The 20997-nt window shown below is 47.3% G+C and overlaps 1 protein-coding gene across 2 annotated transcripts in view; it reads right to left on the reverse strand.

Annotated features, from left to right (window-relative positions):
* Positions 1–623: 623 nt before the first annotated feature.
* LGMN (legumain) overlaps positions 624–20997 on the reverse strand; it is a 43550-nt gene continuing 23176 nt past the window's right edge. For both annotated transcript variants that reach the window (XM_015144400.3, XM_015144402.3), the window contains exons 3-14: positions 15523–15620; positions 14172–14253; positions 12922–13007; positions 11134–11209; positions 10587–10649; positions 9565–9631; positions 8598–8716; positions 8420–8509; positions 6425–6625; positions 3340–3510; positions 1471–1538; positions 624–1192 (exon numbers count right to left, since the gene is read on the reverse strand). In XM_015144400.3, the coding sequence (XP_014999886.2) occupies positions 1150–1192; positions 1471–1538; positions 3340–3510; positions 6425–6625; positions 8420–8509; positions 8598–8716; positions 9565–9631; positions 10587–10649; positions 11134–11209; positions 12922–13007; positions 14172–14253; positions 15523–15620 (1164 nt within the window). In that variant the 3' untranslated portion in view covers positions 624–1149. The remainder of the gene's footprint in view (positions 1193–1470; positions 1539–3339; positions 3511–6424; positions 6626–8419; positions 8510–8597; positions 8717–9564; positions 9632–10586; positions 10650–11133; positions 11210–12921; positions 13008–14171; positions 14254–15522; positions 15621–20997) is intronic.

The raw sequence follows: 20997 nt of genomic DNA on the forward strand, positions 1-20997 counted from the left end.
TGCTCTTCACTTTCAAGATCCTAAATAAAAACAACTTTTTTTTGAGACGGAGTCTCACTCTGTCTCTCAGGCTGGAGTGCAGTGGCGTGATCTCGGCTCACTATAACCTCCGCCTCCTGGGTTCAAGCGATTCCCTGCCTCAGCCTCCCGAGTAGCTGGGACTACAGGCATGAGCCACCACACCCGGCTAATTTTTATATGTTTAGTAGAGACAGGATTTCGCTATGTTGCCCAGGCTGGTCTCGAACTCCTGACATCAGGTGATCCACCCACCTCAGCCTCCCAAAATGCTGGGATTACAGGCGTAAGCCACCGCACCCGGCCAGAAACAACTTTTGATGAGTGGGGAGGAGAAAGTGAGGAAGGTTGGAGGAAAGAAGGGTACTTTAAACTGTCCCTGGTGGGTCTGCAGAGGAGATGGGAAAGGCATTCCAGGGCAGGAGGAACAGCAAGGAACAAAGGCACAGGAGGCTGCAGAGCCCAAGGAGTACAGACGAGCAGAAAACAGCAGAGCAGCGGGAGGGGAGACCTGGGGTGATGAGGCTGGAAAAGACGATGACGGAGGAGGCCCCCGCTAGGAGGTGCAGGAATATCAACCACAAAGTCAGGGTCGGAAGAGAATATTTGGGTTCTGTTATAAATCTTTATTTTTTAAGACTTGAACACTTGCAGAATTAAATACAAAAGCAATCAAAAATCATAATAATTTCTAAAAACAGTTTTCCATTTGGGGCTTGAGGCCCTCTTCAATAAAATCATTGTGAAGATTGAAAGAGGTTTTGGTTCAAATTTCTCAGAATAAAGACTCCTTTTGTGAGGGGCTACGTCAGAAGCCCCCATGAACTTCCTGCTCCTTAAAACTAACGGGCAAAAACAAAACAAAACAACAAACCTCCTAGGAAGCAAATACGAGCCTTCTCGATACGGAGCTTTCCCCACCCCAATTTGTAGTTTTCCAGAAGAGACTGGGGAAGTAGGTAATAGTGAGCAAGTCATCCTGTGAAGAAGGCCCTGGAGCGAGCCCTGGAGTGGGGGCTCCCCAGGAGGGCCCGGAGCAGCGGGGGGCTTCTCACTCCGCCTCTCCAGTCTCTGATCAGGACACAATCAGTGGGGCACTCACACTTGGAAAAGCTTCCAGGAGGCAGCTCTTTAGTAGTGACCAAGGCACACGTGGTCCATGGACAATTTTATCCTGCGACAGACAGGAAGAAGAACTTGGTGAACCGTGTCAACTCTGAAGAAAGGCAGACAAACACAAACCCACATGCAGCAGGCAGGCAGTTAGGACAGGCCCGCCCAGCAGCTGTCACTAAGAACGCGGCTTCGGGACCCCACTGACAAATGGCTCTAGAGGAAAGCTGGAGGGAGCTCCTGGCAGAAGTGAAACTGCCCAGTTGCAGAAGAGGATGGCAGCCCCTTCTGCTTTCAGAATGACATCGACCTTCCAAGTGCCACCGCTGCGTTAGTTACCTGTGAAGCGGATACGGCTTCTCACAAAGGTTGACCAGCACGTACAAATGTCTCAACGCATACTCGTACTGGGAGAAAACAAACAAGACGGAATGAAACATCCCCATCTCACCACACAATCCACTCGCTTTTGCAGTTACAGAGGGAAAGCTTCTTGGCCAGTGGCTCTTGCCCTACTTTGGTTCATGGATCCTTTCCCAACCTTTAGATAATCTGGTGATATTTATGGACTATCCCCCAGGAAAGAGGCACACATGCCAGGGTTTGCAAGCAAGTGGGGGCGGGGGTGTCTGGCGGGGCTCTGCACTCTCAAATCTGAGGGCAGGACTCCTGACGGGGAACTCCCGATGGCTCTGCTCCCCGCCATGGCCTGGGATCTCCCCGTGAAGTCTGCCTTTTGATTCTGGGAACCTTATTCTGGGAGGGACACACCAGCGAGGGAGATGGATGGTGCATGAAAGCCACACTGGATCACACCAGGGAGGAGTGAAGCAGCGGGGATGTTTATCTTGAAACAAACTTCAGGGGAACCCAAGAACTCTATGAGAACAAAGGAAGAGGTTCACTGTGCATGACTCCAAAGGTCAAAAAACCCAGACCGGGCCGGGTGCGGTGGCTCATGCTTGTAATCCCAGCACTTTGGGAGGCCGAGGTAAATGGATTGCCTGAGGTCAGAAGTTCTAAGACCAGCCTGGACAACATGGTGAAACCCCATCTCTACTAAACATACAAAAATTAGCCAGGCGTGGTGGTGCGTGCCTGTAATCCCAGCTACTGGGGAGGCTGAGGCAGGAGAATCACTTGAACCCAGAAGGCAGAGGTTGCAGTGAGCTGAGATCATGCCACTGCACTCCAGCCTTGGCAAAAAGAGCAAAACTGCATTTAAAAAAAAAAGAAAAACAAACGAAGACTGGAGGGGTAAAGTCGAGCTACCTCAACTCTGCCCCAGTGTGAAAGCAGCCAGGGACAACAGGGAACTGAGCAGGATGTGGCTATGTTCCAATAAAAAACATTTTTTTTTGGAGACAGAGTTTCACTCTGTCTCCCAGGCTACGGTATAGTGGCACAATCTCGGCTCACTGCAACCGCCACCTCCCTGGTTCAAGTGATTCTCCTGCCTCAGCCTCCTGAGTAGCTGGGATTACGGTCGTGCACCACCGCGTCTGGCTAATTTTTGTATATTTAGTAGAGACGAGGTCTTACCATGTTGGCCAGGCTGGTCTGGAACTCCTGACTTCAGGTGATCCACCCACCTGGGCCTCCCAACGTGCTGGGATTACAGACACGAGCCACCACGCCCGGCCCCAATAAAACTTTATTTACAAAAACAGGTTATGAGGGAGAAACAGGCCTGTAGGCCGGTTTGCCAACCTTTCTCTAGAAGGATCGAAGCACCACATGCTACTGACCAGGAGGCTTTTCAGCTGCCTTCCAATTCTACATCTGCAGAAACTCAGCACTTCTCCTCCATGGGCCACACCTGACCTCAGCTGTCTTGGGAAGAGGTCAGAACAGAGCCAGAAGGCAGAAGATGTGTGTGGCTGGTGTGAGGGGCAGAGGCGAGGGCGGGGATTGGCAGGGACAGCAGAAGTGTGAAGAGAAGTAACCGTTTTTCAAACTAGAAGTGAGAGCTGTCATCTGTCATCTATGGCTCTGGTAAACTCTCCTACCACTGGGACGAGAGGAGTGTTCCGGGGCCAAGATTTAAAATCAATGAATTTGGACAACCTTCGTCCTCTCTGAAATGAGCCCACTGTTTCTCAGCCTGGATGGAACCTTCTATAAAGTTGTCCATCCAGTGTGACTGCCGGGGGACAATATGAATTCAGCTTCTGGATTCCAGACGTGGGGAGAGCCCCGCCGGCTCACCGTGGGGGAGTGCCAGTTGAAGCAGTGGGTCCGGAAGTGCAGCAGGGCCTCTGGGTAGCAGCTGTGCCCTGTGAGCGGGGCTCTCTCGGACAGGAGCTGCTCCACCTCAGCCTCGGACGCTGCCAGCAAGGAGACGATCTTGCGCACTGACTTCTCAATGAGGTGCCTGGCCTGGGGAGAAACACGGCCTGTCAGAATGTGCCTCCCTGAACGCGGTCTCTCGGGGAGCCAGGAACAGTGAGAAGTGCATTCAAAGGCTTCTCCACACAGCCCTCAGCCTTCCACAGGTTCGAGGAAATAACAATCAATGCATTCCGAGAAAGGCCAAAGATGTCTGTGCGCACTTCTGCGACGGCCAGAAAGACCTGCCTCTTGGGGATCTTCCAGCATGATGCAAACATTTGTATCAAAAAACAACCACTGCGGCCGGGCGTGGTGGCTCACGCCTGTAATCCCAGCACTTTGGGAGGCTGAGGCAGTAGGATCACTTGAGGCCAGCAGTTCCAGATCAGCCTGGGCAACACAGTGAGACCCTGCCTCTATTAAAATAAAAATTTTAAAAAACTAAAAAAAAAAAAAACCTTTGCTCTACAAGCAAGTTCTGTCCTACCCGCTCTCCAGCCAGGGTTGGTCTGCTTCATATCTGCATTCCACAAAGACCCTCCACCCACTGTGTGTCAGACCAGCAGTTCCCCGGCGTGGTCCGGAACCAGACTCCCCAAGAGCTCTCAGGCTCTGGAAGGTCTTCCCTTCCTCAACTCTGTATCTTTACAAGGCTGGATTTTCTTCTTACACTTCAGCCAAAAGAACAGCACCCAACAGCGAAAGCAGAAGCCAGTTCAAGGATCCAGCTGTCTTCTAGTAATGCCGGACACAAAAGAGATTCCACACAAATGTAAAGCAATGCCACTCTTCTCACCAAAGTGGTTTTTGTTTTGGAAAATGGTTATTTTTCATAGAAAAATATTAATGCAAAATGTTATTTGTTACAAATATTGTTATTTGTAAATGAGTTAAATATTTTTAAATCTTAGTTTTAATTTTTTCACAATAATCTTTTACTTTACATAAAAGTATAATTATGCAATAGTTAAATGGTCTTAGAAATAGTTTTCTAATTGGCAGCAGATACCAAAGAAGTCCTATATGATTTACACAGTTGTTTAAGCAAACGTAAGAAAACTCTTGAGCCGGGTGCGGTGGCTGATGCCTGTAATCCCAGCACTTTGGGAGGCTGACGCAGGTGGATCACCTGAGGCCAGGAGTTTGAGACCAGCCTGGCCAACATGGTGAAACCCGGTCTCTATTAAACATACAAAAGTTAGCTGGGCATGGTGGCAGATGCCTGTAATCCCAGCTACTTGGGAGGCTGAGGCAGGAGAATCGCTTGAACCCAGGAGGCAGAGGTTGCAGTGAGCTGAGATCACACCACTGCACTCCAGCCTGGGCAGCATGAGCAGAACTCCATCTCAAAAAAAACCAACAAAAAAAAACAAAACCTCTGGTTCAGTTTCTGTGAACCATCAAAAATGTCCTTTCATCTCATCCTAATTTAATGCAATAAATATCAATAGACATAACCCAACATGAACAAAAGCCCTTTGGGATGAATAATTTAAAGAGTATAAAGGGGTCTGGCCGGGTGAGTGGCCCACTTCTGTAATCCCAATACTTTCGGGGCCCAGGTGGGAGGATCACTTGAGCTCAGGAGTTTAAGACCAGCCTGGGCAACACAGGGAGACCCCCAGCTCTATAAAAAAATTAAAAAATAAAGAGGCCTAAGAATAAAAAGTCTGAGAACTACTGTGCTACACTGCGTTTGACAGCAACTAAAAATATGTCCTGGTTAATACAGCTGTCACACACAGGGTACCAATTTTGGGGATAATTAGATATATGCATTTAAAACAAACCACACTGATTACAAAAAGGAATCCTGCCTAGATAGGTGGATCACCTGAGGTCAGGAGTTCGAGACCAGTCTGACCAACATGGTGAAACCTCATCTCTACTAAAAATACAAAAATTAGCTGGGCGTGGTGGCACGTGCCTGTAATCCCAGCTACTCGGGAGACTGAGGCAGGAGAATCACTTAAACCCGGGAGGCGGAGGTTGCAGTGAGCCGAGATCACACCACTGCACTCCAGCCTGGCGACAGCGCAAGACTCTGTCTCAAAAAAAAAAAAAAAAAAAAAAAAACACAAAAAAACTTGCCTAGAAAACTCAGGCCATATTTCAGCACATCCATCACTGTGCTGTCCTGACAATGGGGACAAGAGTTAACAAAGCTGGCTTTGTGGGAAGGGACAGACAGCCCTCTGCCCAGCATTCCAGTGAGCGCACAGCTGTAATTTACACAGCAATTCTGCCAGCTCCAAACACACTGATGAGCTACTGATACAGACTCAGTGATTGGAAAGGACGGCATAGCACTTTAGAAAGAATTTTAGGCATGACTATGTTTTTCTGAGAATAGCAGAAATTTTTAGAAAGAATTTTAGGCATGACTATGTTTTTCTGAGAATAGCAGAAATTTTTAGAAAGAATTTTAGGCATGACTATGTTTTTCTGAGAATAGCAGAAATTTTTGTGGATTGGAATTTTTTTTTTGTTTTGTTTAAGAGAAAGGGCTTTACTGGTTGCCCAAGCTGACCAGACTCAAGGAATCCTCCTGCTTCAGCCCCCTCAGTAGCTGGGACTAGAAGCACATGCCTAGTACCTGGCTCTGGATTTTTAAAATGAATATGATTAGCTAATAACTTAATAAGCAACAAAATAAAAATATCCTCTAAGCAACAAGGTATAAAAGAGGGAAACACCCATGTACATGGCTTCTTGGCACGATACAGGGGAGACGGCCCCCATTCCACTGCTCCCTACTGCCGAAGAGGTCAAGGTTACTCATGAAGATGGGAGGCAACCACGGCTCCGCCCACCCGCTTCCATGGAGGACGGAGGCTGGCTTCTGTCCCCACACACTCCTGCATGGCAGGGAGAACGGTCAGGAGGCAGGGCCGTGCTCATGCATGCTGCCTACCTGGGCTGGGGACAGCACCTGGGCACTGCTCCTTTCACCCCTACTCACATCCAGATGCCGCTGGATCTCCTCCGTGAGCTGCCTGGACTCCTCCAGATCATTGGTGTTCATCAGTTTCCTCTTCATGATCGTGAGGGGCACGTCAGGGCTGGGGGTGAGGTCCAGGTGTGTGACTGGAGGCAGGGAGAGAGGAGAACTGGCTTTGTGCTTCATACCCTGAAACTGCATCACTTTCATGGTGGAGATCGTCTGGGGAGAGAGACAGCAAGAGAGAGCGAGAGAGAAAGCAAGAGAGAGCGAGAGAGAGACAGGGAGAGAGAGAGCTGGTTTGAGTGGGAGGAGCAGATGTGCCCAACGTACCCCAAGTCCAGCCTCTCCATCAGAGGCTCACATTTACTCCTCATGCTTTCAGGGCCACAGGGCCACAACTGCAGCCTGAAAAGACGTAGTCACCCCAGCAGTATGCAGGCATTGCATGGGAGCCCCTAAAATCTACCAGCGAGTGACTCAAAATGCCTGATATCCTCTGCAGCAGAACTGCTATCCTTTCACCAGACAGCTCTGGTCCAAGCTCTGCCTATGGATCAGCAGCACCTTTCATATATAAAAAGAATAGCAGTTCTGCTGCAGAGGATTCCAGGCAAAGAATGTCACCTGCAAAGGATGCCGCCTATCCAGGCGGGTGACCTGTATGTGCTCACCCACCCGCACTTACCTGCAAGTCCCTAAGGGCCAGTAGTGGGAAGGTACAAAGCGTCTGCCCAGGTTAGAGCTGAAGTCTGGGTCCACTGGGAAGGGCAGAGCTAAGGTCACAGAGAGGCCAGGCTGATGCTTGGCATCAAGAGCTAGCAAATGGGCAGAGCAGCCAGGCTCGATTTGGCTGCAGCGGTCACTACAGACTGGCTCCCAATCAGAAGGGAAAATGCTGCAAGCGTTCTGTTCCTAACGCAAGCAACAATAATCTAAAGACAGTTCTAAAATCAATAATACCACACATACAAATCTATACAAAAACAGAGTTTGGAGAAGATCCACCACAACCCCTCAACCAAGATCAGAAATGGCCAATGCTGAGGATACTGTGATGAGAATGGAAAGCCCAGGGCAGAGCCCCCACATGGCCAGGGCTATGCCACCACTGACCCTGCCTTCTCTGGGTCACCTTTCCCTGGCCTTCCCTCTGCTCCAACTCTCTCCTACACTGGCTCAAAAGCCTGACCAGGTCATGGTGCCCTGGGTGCAGGTCTCATGCCCCCCAGCCCATGCTCTGCTGAAGGGCTAACAATGGCTGGATTTACTGACTCCAGGTTCTTCTAGAAGGCCAATGCTTGCACCCAAGGAACAGATCTCAGCTGGCAAGCTCTCCACTGGGGGTGGGCTGCTTGGGGAATGGTGTTTGGGCATATGAACAACTGGGAGGTCCTGCACATTTGTTACGGTGTTTGCACATACCAAACGTTAGCCCCAGCAGCTTCACTTAGGGTCCAAGCTTTTAGCAGCCACCTGCCACAACACCATTTAACCACAGAGGTCCCTTCTGGACATATCTGGAGGAGGATAAAATGTCTCCAATTTATAGCCAAAGGGTAAAGGTAACAACCTGCAGCTTGCAAAGTGGCAGGACTCCAGAAAATCCAAGGTGCAGAGTGGCTGTGGGACCACCTACAGACCGTAGAGCAGCAGCTTTCGAGTCAGTGATCTCTTGCTGCACACTAGGCCTGTGTTTAGCGTAAGTAATGCACAGCCCTCTTTCATGCGCCTAGCTACCTTGTGCACTTGGGTTTTGACCAATGAGGAAACAAATTCAGAGAAGTGAAATCACTTGCCCAAAGCCTCACAACTCTGCAAGTTTGAACCTAACAAGGTCTGATTCCAAAGCCCACAGGTCCCCAGGATGGAATGGCTATGAGAGGCAGAGGCATCCCCTGCCTCAACCATTCCTCACCTAGATCCCGTGTCTCTTTAGCAAGAGATCAATATGCCAGGCAAGTCCACCTAGTTCACAAGGTAACGGAGGGCCGGCACGCGAGGCTCCCGACTCACTTTGTTTCCGTACTGCATGACGTGGCTGGTGTTGGTGTGTGATTTCACCAGGTGGTACTGCTTGTGCAGGGTCTCTTTAGTCAGATCTTCCTGCAAAACATGAGACCATTAAAGACCTTTGACAGTCAGAGTCTGACGGTTAAACCCCCGCTGAACCACCAGCCCCCGAAGGGCTCACCACGTCCGAGTCTTCCATCCAGTTGACGCTGTACCAGTCCCCCAGGTATGTGGACCTCTTCTCATCATAGTAACAGGCGTAGGACGACTCTCTGGGGTTGGCGGCAGTAGTTGCATAAACTACGAGGAATTAAAGATGATCTTTTAGTCGCATTTTATTCCTGCCTTGGATTATGCTTGAAGCTTGAGTCCTTCTTTCTCCCCTGGTGAAATCGAAGCATGCTACTTATGATCAGCACAGGATGGCAGGGACATGTAACTGGACCCAGCCCTGTGTATTCCATTACAATAACTCATCTCAAATTAAATGCGGAAGAAAGAGGAGTCAGCTGATAGAGGTTTTTTGCAGCAATTGGCAAATTGGCATGCTTAGGACACCATGCTATTCTGGAAGAATGCTGACATTTCCACAGCATGGGAAACTTAAAGAGTATGGGCTTACTTTGGTTTCCAGAGAGATCTGACATTTATTGAAGAAACATCTAGATTAAATGAACCTATACAAAAGCTACCACTTACTATCTCTCTACCATGGGCTTAGAATTGTGCTGGACAAATGCTAGTGTTTAAAATACGAGTCTCCCAACAGACACATACTATCTTTATCCCCATTTTACAGATGGGGATAATTGAGGATCAAAGAGGGCCAGTCACCTGCTTGAGGTCAGAGAGCAACCAACACATTGCAAAGGATGGAGGCTGGTCCAAAGCCCATGTCGTTTTAGCTTCAGTAGTTTTACTAGAACCTGGAAGAGCACTGTGAGACTCACATACAGATTCTTTATTCCCCGACTACCAATTCTTCCAGAGCAGAGGAAGCCCAGAGCTACCTGCAGGTATCTCCCCATGTTTATGGCCCAGGCTGCCCTCAGTAGCCCCTGCTTATGGAGAATGCTCGGTTCCATGTCAGCGATATTTGAGCAACCTGCTTGCCAGCCCAGGTCGAGGCCGGCACCCCAACCACCTACCATTGATGTTATCCGGCAGGTGGTTCATCATGGACCCAGACTCACAGGCTTCAATGTAGAACACCATCTGTGAGGCAGACGGGGCAGGTGAGCTCACCCCAGCCAGGTACAGGCCTCCAGCCATGCTACTGGAGCTCTGCCCACTCTCTCTACCCATTCCTAACAAGTCCTCCAGGCTTGCTTCTGGGAGACATTGCTGTAAAGAGGCTGCTGCCAGAAGCTATGGAAGCTGCTGCCACACAAATTTATTCATTGCTAATGGAGTAAAATCATCTATTAGCTGAAACAATGCAGAGAAAACGGAGCCCTGTGATGCTAAGGAAAACGGTTCCACCATCCAATGCAGGGAGGAGTTTCAAAGGCCAAACAGCCCAGCAGGCCATCTTTCTGCGTTACTGTCACGTATCACCCAACCTATGCAAGGGTTTTTTTTGTTTGTTTGTTTGTTTGTTTGTTTTTTTGGTAGAGACACAGTCTCACTATGTTGCCCAGGCTGGTCTTAAACTCCTGGCCTCAAGTGATCTTCCTGCCTCGGCCTCCTAAGGTGCTGGGACTATAGGAGTGAGCCACCGCATCCGGCCAAAAACTCTGGCCCTACACAGTTTCCATAAAGGGTGCTATAAGGGTGAGAAAGGCTCAAAGTGAGAATAAGATAATGGTATTTTCCTCCCCAACTGCCCAAAATTGAGGACAGTCTTAGGAATAGGAGTCTGCAAAGTGTGGGCCGAAGACCAGCAGCAGCAGGATCACACAGAAACACAAGGCAAATTCTCAGGCCGCCTCCCCAGACCTACTGGGTCAAACTCTGGGGGCGAAGCCCACACTATTTTAACAAGCTCTCCAGTGATTCCAATCTAATAGCTAAAGCTGAAAGGCTCAGCCTGGGAAACCAGTGGTTGGAAGGATCCCCTTTCTAGAAAACACAGCACCCACAGTTGGAGGATGGTCACGGGACTGTGGGCTCTACACCCACGGCTTTCCCCACAGCCCTCCCCACAAGGCTGCCCCAAGGGCTGAATTACCTTTCGGTACATTTTATGTTTGTACATGTAATGGATGGTCTCATTCAGGTCCTTTACATGAAGCTGAAAGGTGAGAATATTGATTCAGACCAACACATCAAGAGAAACTATTCGCTGGATAACTCACTACTAAAGTTCTGATGATGCTTCATAAACTCTTTTCTACCAACCCCTAGAAGTAATCATGGGGAAGATAATCCAAGAATGTCATCACGTGTTTTATGCCCACACTTAAAAAGGGGAAGAGGATGTATCTCTTCACCCATTACTTTGTCCAGAGCTTTTGGTCTATTCTGAGGTCTAGTGCGATACACCCACGTCCTGAGACAGCTACTGAAGCTGCGATATGAACAGAAATGCAGGGAAAACCATCTGGAAGAGATGCCCTTGGATAGATTTCAAGCTGCTAAGCCTGTCCCCCACTCCCACCCACCACACGTACAAACCAACCCTGGCAGGACACTAGAAAATACACGCTATGGGTTTAATCTCGACACTTTGCCTTTCTGTTCTGCTAGTTTGTCTTTAAAATGTTAAGAAAACTCACATCTTCATTGGGAAAAACCAGTATTCCAGTAGATCCATGGTCAGTGAAGTAAACGAACACGTGATCCTGGGGGCCGCTGCCAAGAAAGAATCAGAAGTCAATCATTTCCTTTTTCTATTTTTACTTCTATTTCTCTGAAAAGCTGCCCTAATCAAAAAATTAAGAAGTTTGGGGAGTAGAGTTGCCCAACCAGGTTTGAAGATGAACACAAGGGCCCAGTGTCCGGCCTGTCCCTTCCACTCCCCTTAGTGTGATTCTGAACCACAGTATAGATCCTAGAGCCTCCACATTCTGAAGTATGGCTGGAAAGGAGGAGGGGCCTTTCCTGAGCAACCGATCACACAGACCTGGTGTGAGGTGGATAGTGGGGTCCTCTGGCAATTGGGTCTCATCCCAGGCAGCCACACTCTCCAACCAGATCTCCCCAACATGAGTTCAACACAGGCCGGCAGCCTGCCACTCCAGGCCTCCTGCAGCCCACACAGTTTGGATGACCACCTGCCTGCCTCACCAGGGCTTCCCCCAGATGGCGCTGCTTCGAAGTGGCAGAGATGTAATAACTTACATGAAGCCAATTTGGTTCACCCTCACAGATGTCCATTTCTTTTTTTTTTTTTTTTTTTGAGATAGAGTCTCGCCCGGTTGCCCAGGCTGGAGTGCAATGGCGTGATCTCAGCTCACTGTAACCTCTGCCTCCCAGATTAAAGCAATTCTCCTGCCTCAGCCTCCTAAATAGCTGGGATCATAGGCACGCGCCACCACATCTAGCTAATTTTTTGTATCTTTAGTAGAGATGGGGTTTCACCATGTTGGCCAGGTTGGTCTCAAACTCCTGACCTCGTGATCCACCCACCTCAGCCTCCCAAAGTGTGTGTGTGTCTTTCTTTTCTTTCTTTTTTTTTTTTTTGAGACAGTCTTACTCTGTTGCTCAGGCTGGAGTGCAGTAGCACAATCTTGCCTCACTGCAACCTCCACCTCCTGGATTCAAGCAATTCTCCTGCCTCAGCCACCAGAGTAGCTGGGACTACAGGCACATGCCACCACGCCTGGCTAATTTTTGTATTTTCAGTAAAGACAGGGTTTCACCATGTTGACCAGGCTGCTCTTCAACTCCTGATCTCAAGTGATCCGCCCGCCTTGGCCTCCAGAAGTGCTGGGATTACAGGCTGAGCCACCGCACCAGGCCTCTGCACTAATTCACACGAGCTAACTTGTGCCCAGGTCTCCCTTCCAGCCTAAAAGAAACATGCTACTGGAATCTCTGGTATCACACAAAAACGCCACATGAACAATTACTAAACAGTAAGACATCTCTGGCCCACAGCCAGCAGGGTAAGCGCTGGGGTTCGTTTTCCCCAGTATGAAAGTCAGCTCTGCATTTACAAATGTGCCTCTCCCCGCTGGACTGATCTGTGATCAGAGCACAGGGCTGGTGGTCCTGCAATCTGGCCACAGGGATTCAAACCTGCCTCAGGGGCTCCACAGGCAGTGGGACATCCCTGTGCTACGATCCCCAGACAAAAAGGAACGAAGAGTTTAAGTGACAGGAACATTGTATTAATCATGAGGGGCCCTGGATCACAAGGTGAATTCAGTGCAGAAATGGGCTGCCAAGAGAAGCCATGAAACAACAGCCCTAAGCACCTGTCCTAAATCAGAACAAAACTCTCCACTCTGTCATTTCTCACAGGTAAACAGGCTGGGAGCATAGAACAACACCTGTTTCAATTCTCTATACTGGGGTCCCAAGCCATGGAGAGAAGTGTAGTATCTATAAACAGACATTACCTCTTCAGGACTTTCCCGGATCCGATGCCCTTCACTGCTTCTGCATCGCCTCTCAACACAGCAAGGAAATTTTGTGGGGTAACATCCTACAAAGAATTAGGAGCCACAATCAGATGCAGCTGTCACTCCAACCCAGAGAGTTGGCTGAGTCTGCAGCCAACCCACGCCACCAGCCTGCACATTCCAAGGCTCAAGGCTCAAGAGCAAACACTTTTGGCCAAGTGTGGTGGCTCACGCCTGTAATGCTAGCACTTTAGGAGGCCGAGGTGGGCGGATCACTTGAGGTCAGGAGTTCAAGGCTAGCCTGGCCAACACAGTGAAACTCCACCTCTACTGAAAGTAGAAAAATTAGCCAGGCATCATGGCACCCGCCTATAATCCCAGCTACTATGGAGTCTGAGGCAGGAAAATCACTTGAACCAGGGAAGCAGAGGTTGCAGTGAGCTAAGATTGTGCCACTGCACTCCAGCCTGGGCAACAGTGCAAGACTCCATCTCAAACAAACAAACAAACACTATACAGAAACAATTTCATTAAATAGGATCATCCTTTTTACCTGTATGATATATTAAATTTAATTGTATTTGACTTTAAAAGAAAAATAAAATAAAATGAAACTGAAAGAATTGTTAAACATCAGATAAAAGTTTCTTATCAAAAAGATAATTAATTCCTAAAAGATCCAACATTTAAAACAGACTATGAAAACCAGGAGAATGAAGGCATTACGGTGATTTTAAAAATGTGTCCATTGAGACAGTCTCAATCAACTAGGAGGAACAGAAAAGTTTCTGGAAGTAATATACTATTATATCTATAATACACTATGTAATGTAATAAACCATATAATAATAATAAATGAAAAACTATCTCAGCAAAAATCCTGAGCTACTTTGCACCAAGCCTGGTATGGAGAAAACTGATTTTTATAAAAGAGCACAGGTAATGTATAATCAGATTAATGGTGATATCTCAAGAAAGGTTAACATGGAAGAAACTACATGGTCAGGCCTAAAGTATAAGATGGTAACTATCAGTAGATTGCAACTTATTCTAAACATTTTCTTTTCCTCTGCTTTCTTTCAAAACTCTCATAATTTACTCCTCAGGCACAAATCCTAATACAAATGTGAAACACTGACCAGAAGCCAGTCTAGGGAGGTTCTGATTCTAGAAACAGAAGAAAGAAGGAAAAATCATCACTAAAATGAAAACTAAACCTGCTGGCTCCACCCCCGGCAGCCACTCACCTCTCCAGTGTAGTCCTTCGGGACTCCCTGATAGACATCCGTGCCATTGGGCCTGTTGATCACAATTCCTGGAGTGGGATTACTGAAAATTAAAGGACACAATTGAAACAAAATGTGGCATGCCTCCGAAATCTCTCTCTTCAAACACATGCCTGTTATGTGAAAAAACAGGAAACATCTATGTTTGTCAAAGATGCAACTGATGGCCTGCACGGTGGCCAACGTGTAAGTGGTTTTAGCAGCTTGGGGATCTCAGCAGTCCCACAGCCCAAGAGCTCTTGGCAGAGGCAGTGAGGAGCTGAGCTTGAAAAGCCTCGGGCAGGGACCAAAAGCCTAGGTGCTGGCCTGCTGGAAACCAGAGAGCATCATGAGGGCAAGGCCTCATCAAAAGCTCTCTCAGAGCGAAACTATTTTCGGAAACAGACAGGACAGAGAACAAGACTTTAATACAAGAGCTTAGGCATTAAAGCCTCAGAATGGGTGATGGATGATAGCGTCCTTCACCGCGGCTGCAGCAGGGTAACCACGGAGCTAGGAGGTTAGAACTCGCTGAGTTTATGCCCATACTTGCTGCCTCTGATCTCTGCAAGAAATCAGATAAGCGGGCACAAGGGAACTATTCATGAAGTTAAACTCAGCAAGTAATAAAATAAGTAGAGAAAGAAGGTAGTAGGAAGATCTAACCTACAAACAAAAGCATTCTACGTGCAGGTCCCCTGTGCTGCAGCCTGCTCAAGCACCGTAGAACCCAACAAGTCCTCCAAGGTGAGGAGGGACTCAGCTTTTAAACCCTTTCAAAGCACCCACCAGGTCTTTGCCACTTCCAGGGCACACCCAAGTTATGGTCAAAGCTCAACATGAGGGTCAGGCGTGGTGGCTCACGTCTGTAATCCCAGCATTTTCAGAGGCCAAGGAAGCTGGATCACTTGAGGTCAGAAGTTCAAGACCAGCCTGGCCAACATGGTGAAATCCTGTCTCTACTAAAAAATACAAAAATTGGCTGGGCATGGCGGTGCACACCTGCAGTCCCAGCTTCTTGGGAGGCTGAGGTGGGAGGATCACTTGAACCCAGCAGGTGGAGGGTGCAGTGAGCTGAGATCACACCATTGCACTCCAGCCTGGGTGACAGAGCAAGACTGTCTCAATAAAAAAACAAAAAAACAAAAACAAAAACAAAACAAAACAAAACAAAAAACCCAAAGTTCAACAAGAGGTATCCCTGTGGTCTTTTGTCTGGGAGTCTGTTATGTATTCTAACATGAGGCCACTAGGATTCCTCTGAGTCTATGTGACCTTTTTTTAAATACCCTGAAGTCCTTCGCCACCAAGTTCCAAGCACTCCCCCACTTACTCTTCAGAGTAAGCAATGTCGTCATACATCATCACAACGATCTGCTCGTCAGGAATCCCATTCCGGTGAATGATCTGGTAGGCATGGCACGCATCTGCCTGGGAGAAATGATTTGGTTAAGTTTTAGATTTTGCCCGGGAGGCTAGTTTCGGAATTCGAAGGAGTGATGTGTTCTGTCTCCCAGAAGATTTACCATGAATCATCCCCTATCGGTCAGGCATTTAAGTTACTATTTTCAAACACATATATTGATATTTTTTATCTCATCTTAAAAAGATCCCCCATCCATCCAAAGTATTATTCAGCAGGAAACTAGTGCACACGTGGGCTACGTGCACATGCACACCCCACCACCACCACCACCGCCACCATCACCAACACCAATACCACCACCAGCACCACTGGCACCGCCACCACCACCACCACCAACATCACCATCACCATCACCACCACTGCCACCACCAATGCTGCCACCACCGCCACCACTAACACCCCAACCACCACCACCATCGCCACTGCCACCAACACCACCACCACTGCCACCACCACCACCACCACTGCCACCTTCACCACCGCCACCACCACCACCACTGCCACCGCCACCATCACCACCACCACCACCACCACCACCACCACTGCCACCAATGCTGCCACCACTGCCGCCACCAACACCGCCACCACCACCACTATCACTGCCACTGCCACCACCACCACTACCACCACCACTGCCACCACCACCAACACCACTATCAACTGCCACTGCCACCACCACCACTACCACTGCCACCATCACCACTGCCACCACCACCACCACTACCACTGCCACCACGTCTATAGGTAAGAAGGACCTCTGCAAGTCCTAAGTAACTTGTTTTTATTTTTCAGACTATACAACAGTCTCTGGAAAGCATGGATTTTAGTCTCAAAAACAGAATGACTCAGAATGATCAACAGAGCTAGTTCTATTTCCCACAGGATTCTTCTGATCCAAGTACTTTGTGTGCCAAAGTCACTGTTTAGAGAACTGATTGAACACTCAAAAGTCCAACTCAGGAACTGAGAAATTGCTCTTAAGTTTTAAAAAGAACAAGAATACAAAGGAAGATAACATTAGGAATATGAGAAAAATGTTCCTAATGCAACTCCCTGTCCACGCAAGGGTGAAGACAGACTTGCGTCCTTATCTCAGGTGAAACATACTTCATGCCTTGGAAATCATCTGAAGACAGAAAGGAAAAATGTTGCCTGTCTGCTTACATTTAATCCTGTTGTTCCTAGAACAAAGACATAAGTAAGCATAAGGAGAAGCGTGTGCCCAGCGATTTGCCTCCCCAAGGAAGATAGCCCGAGAGACTGGATGTACACACAGCACACTTGAAACAACACTGAGCATAGCAATAAAACTAAAGCTCATTGAACATTCAGACTGGCACTTTGCCTGTGGCTGTCCCAACCAAATGGACTTATTTTATGACAAAGATGGGTGCTTGGTATACAGTTTTTGAAGACTGAATGGGTGAGTCTAGGACCTGGCACTCAAGAGCGATTAGATGAATGGATGACGGAATAAATAGGAAAACTAATACATTTTATTGACTTGCTTCTATTTGTCCAGCACTGTGCTAAGACTTTGTAGGCATTATCTCGTTTAATTCTCATAGCAACCCTTTGTGATAAAGGTAATGATCCCCATTTTATTACGGATAAGGAAAAAGCAGCCTCTGGAGGTGAGGTGACCTGCCCAAGTCACACAGTACTCAAGTGAAAGATCCCAGGTGTTCTGACCAGGCACAATGGCTCACGCCTGTAATCCCAGCACTTTGGGAGGCTGAGACAGGCAGATCACCTGAGGTCTGGAGTTTGAGACCAGCCTGACCAACATGGTGAAACCCCATCTCTACTAAAAATACAAAATTAGCTGGCCGTGGTGACACATGCCTTAATCCTAGCTACTCGGGAGGCTGAGGCAGGAGAACCACCTGAACCCGGGAGACGGATGTTGCAGTGAGCCAAGATCGCACCATTGCACTCCAGCCTGGGCAACAAGAGTGAAACTCAGTCTCAAAAAAAAAGAGAAAGATCCCCATGTCCCCAGAACTTGATCCTGCTTCATACAGGGACAAGAGAGAAATCATTAAAATTACAGAGGCCCACAGCAAACACAGATCATTTAAAAATAGTCACTAAATATTATATACACACACATGCACACAGATTGTTAGATGTTTAAGTCCTCATTGCTGTGGACTAGTGACCTTCAAACACTAATTGTGGTAGGCAGAATAACAGCTCCCAAGGCTGTCCACATCCTAATCCAAGGAGCCTGTGACTATGTTACATTACAGAGCAAAAGGTTATTAAGATAGCAGATGGATTTCAGGTTGCCAATCAGCTGGTCTTAAAATAGGGAGGTTTTCCTGGATTATTCTAGTGCCCCGATGTCATTTTTGTTTATTTTTTTGTTTTCGTTTTTTTTGAGACAGGGTCTTGCTGTCTCCCAGGCAGGAGTGCACAGGTGCAATCTCAGCTCACTGCAGCCTCGACCTCCTGGGCCTCCCACCTCAGCCTCCCAGGTAGCTGAGACTACAGGCACACACCACTACAGCTGGCTAATTTCTAAAATGTTTTGTAGAGACAGGGTCTGGCTATGTTGCTTTGGCTGGTCTTGAACGCCTGGGCTCAAGCGATCCTCCCGCCTTGGATAGAGAGTGCTAGGATTACAGGTGCGAGTCACTGTGCCCAGCCTTCAGTGGGCCTAATGTAATCACAAAGGCTTTTGTATGTGGAGACAGAGGCAGGAGTCAGGTTCCGAGTGATGCAGTGTAAGAAAGATTCAACTGACCCTTGTTGGCACTGAGGATGGAAGAAGGGGCCAGAAGCCAACAACTGCAGGTGGTGTCTAAAAGCTGGAAAAGACGAGAAAGTGGAGCCTCCACTAGAGTTACCAAGGAACACAGCCCAGGCAACACTGTGATTTAACCCAGTGGCAGCCGTTGCACATTTCTTACCTCCAGAAATGTAAGATAATAAATTTGTGTTGTTTCAAACCATGAAGTCTCTGGCAATCTGTTTAAGCAGTGACAGTAAACTAGTACAGCTATGGTGGAAATAGAGTGTAACTGGCACTCCACTCTGGAAGACATCCTGACATTATCAATGTGTGAGGTTCAACCACACACCCTCCAACCAAGCAATTCTACTCCTAGCCATATAGCCTAGCAAAACTCTATCTCCCACGGATAACCAGAAAATGTTCACAGCATCAGTTTAACAGCAAAAGCCAAGAAATAACTCCAATGATTGAGAGCTGGAAAAATACATTGTCATAGGTTCACATAAATGGAATACCTGAAAATGAACAGACTACAACCCACTGCTCAGATGATGGGTACCCAAGAAGCGCAAATCCCACCACTACACAATATATCCATGGACCCCCTGAATCTGTAAAAACTTTTAAAAATACGCAAACAAGTACAACCCAGTTTTCAAAATAGACAACTCTTGCGAACATAATGAAAAAAAGAACAAGTCATAGAAAAACACCTTCACTATGATTACATTTATATAAAGGTCAAAACAGGCTAATGTAAACATTATGCTGTTTACAGTTAAATAGACATACAGCAAAACTATAAAGCAAAGGAATGAATGACAAAAAATTCAGGAGCTTGGTCTCTGAAGGGAAGGGAGCGGGAGTCCATCAGACAGGGGACAAGGTACTAGTATAGTTCTATTTTTTTTAGCAAGGTGCAAGGTACACAGGTATTCATTTTATTATTCTTTAAGGTGTACACATGTTATACAGACATTATTTGTCTGCTATTTAGTTTTTAAAAATCAAATCAGGCTGGGCACAGTGGCTCACACCCGTAATTCTAGCACTTTGGGAGGCCGAGGATCCCAGCACTTTGGGATCACTTGAGGTCAGGAGTTCGAGACCAGCCTGGCCAATATGGTAAAACCCCGCCTCTACTAAAAATACAAAGAAATTAGCCAGGCGTGGTGGTGTATGCCTGTAATCCCAGCTACTCAGGAGGCTGAGGCAGGAGAAATCACTTGAACCCAGGAGGCAGAGGATGCAGTGAGCCAAGATTACACCACTGCACTCCAGCCTGGGCAACAGAGCAAGACTCTGTCTCAAAAAAAAAAAAAAAAAAAAAAAACCTTGATAAATTGGCTCAGCAAAATTAAAACCTTCAGTGCTTCCAAAGACATTATTAAGAAAATAAAAAGACAAGCAACAGACTACAAGAAAATATTTACAAAACATATATCTGATAAAGGGCTTATACTGAAATAGCCAAAGAACTCCTGTACCACGGAGCCAAAAATAGGCAAAAGATTTCAATAAACATTTCACCTAAGAAGATATACAAATGGTTAGTCAGCAAATGAAAAGATGTCCAACATCACCCGTTATTAGGAAATGCAAATTAAAACCACACTGAGCTGCCACTTCACAGACAGACAATAACAAGTGTTGTCGAGAACTGAGGAACCAAGAGCCTCCATACATACACTGCTAGGGGAATGTAACGTGGAGCTGTGATTCTGGAAACGAGCTTTACAGTTTCTCAAAGAGTCAAACATAAATTTACCATGTGACCCAACAATTACAACTCTTTTTTTTTTGAGATGGAGTCTTGCTCTGTCGCCCAGGCTGGAGTGCAGCGGTGCAATTTCAGCTCACTGCAACCTCCGCCTCCCGGATGCAAGCGATTCTACTGCCTCAGCCTCCTGAGTAGTTGGGATTACAGGTGTTTACTACCACGCCCAGCTAATTTTTATATTTTTAGTATAGATGGGGTTTCACCATGTTGGTCAGGCTGGTCTCAAACTCCTGACCTCGTGCCCCACCTGCCTTAGCCTCCCAAAGTGCTGGGATTACAGGCGTGAGCCAACACGTCTGGCCTGCAATTCCAACTCTTAAGTACCTACTCAAGAGAAACAAAAAAATGTATTCACACAAAGATTTGCACGCAAATGTTCTCAGCAGCATTGTTCATAATAACCAAAAATTAGAAACAACCCAAATGTCCATCAACTGGTAAATGGGCAGGCAAAACGTGGTCTATCCATACAATGGAATGCTATTTGGGAATAAAAGGGAGTGGAGCACTGATGCATGCTACAACGTGAACAAACTTCAAAAACATGACACTAGGAGAAGCCAGACACAAAAGACCATACACTGTTTAGCTCCATTGATAGGAAATGTTCAGAATAAACAAATCTATACAGCTAGAAAGTAGATGATTAGTAATTGCCTGGGGCTAGAGGTGGGAACTGCAAATATGCCCAAAGGATTTTTTTTTTTTTTTTGAGTCAGTCTTGCTCTGTTGCCCAGGCTGGAGTGCAGTGGTGTGATCATGGCTCACTGCGGCCTCTGCCTCCAGAGTTCAACCTCAGCCTCCCAAGTAGCTGGGATTATAGGCGTGTGCCACCACGCCCAGCTAATTTTTGTATTTTTAA

Source organism: Macaca mulatta, chromosome 7, assembly GCF_049350105.2.
Source record: "Macaca mulatta isolate MMU2019108-1 chromosome 7, T2T-MMU8v2.0, whole genome shotgun sequence".
Taxonomy (NCBI): Eukaryota; Metazoa; Chordata; class Mammalia; order Primates; family Cercopithecidae; genus Macaca; species Macaca mulatta.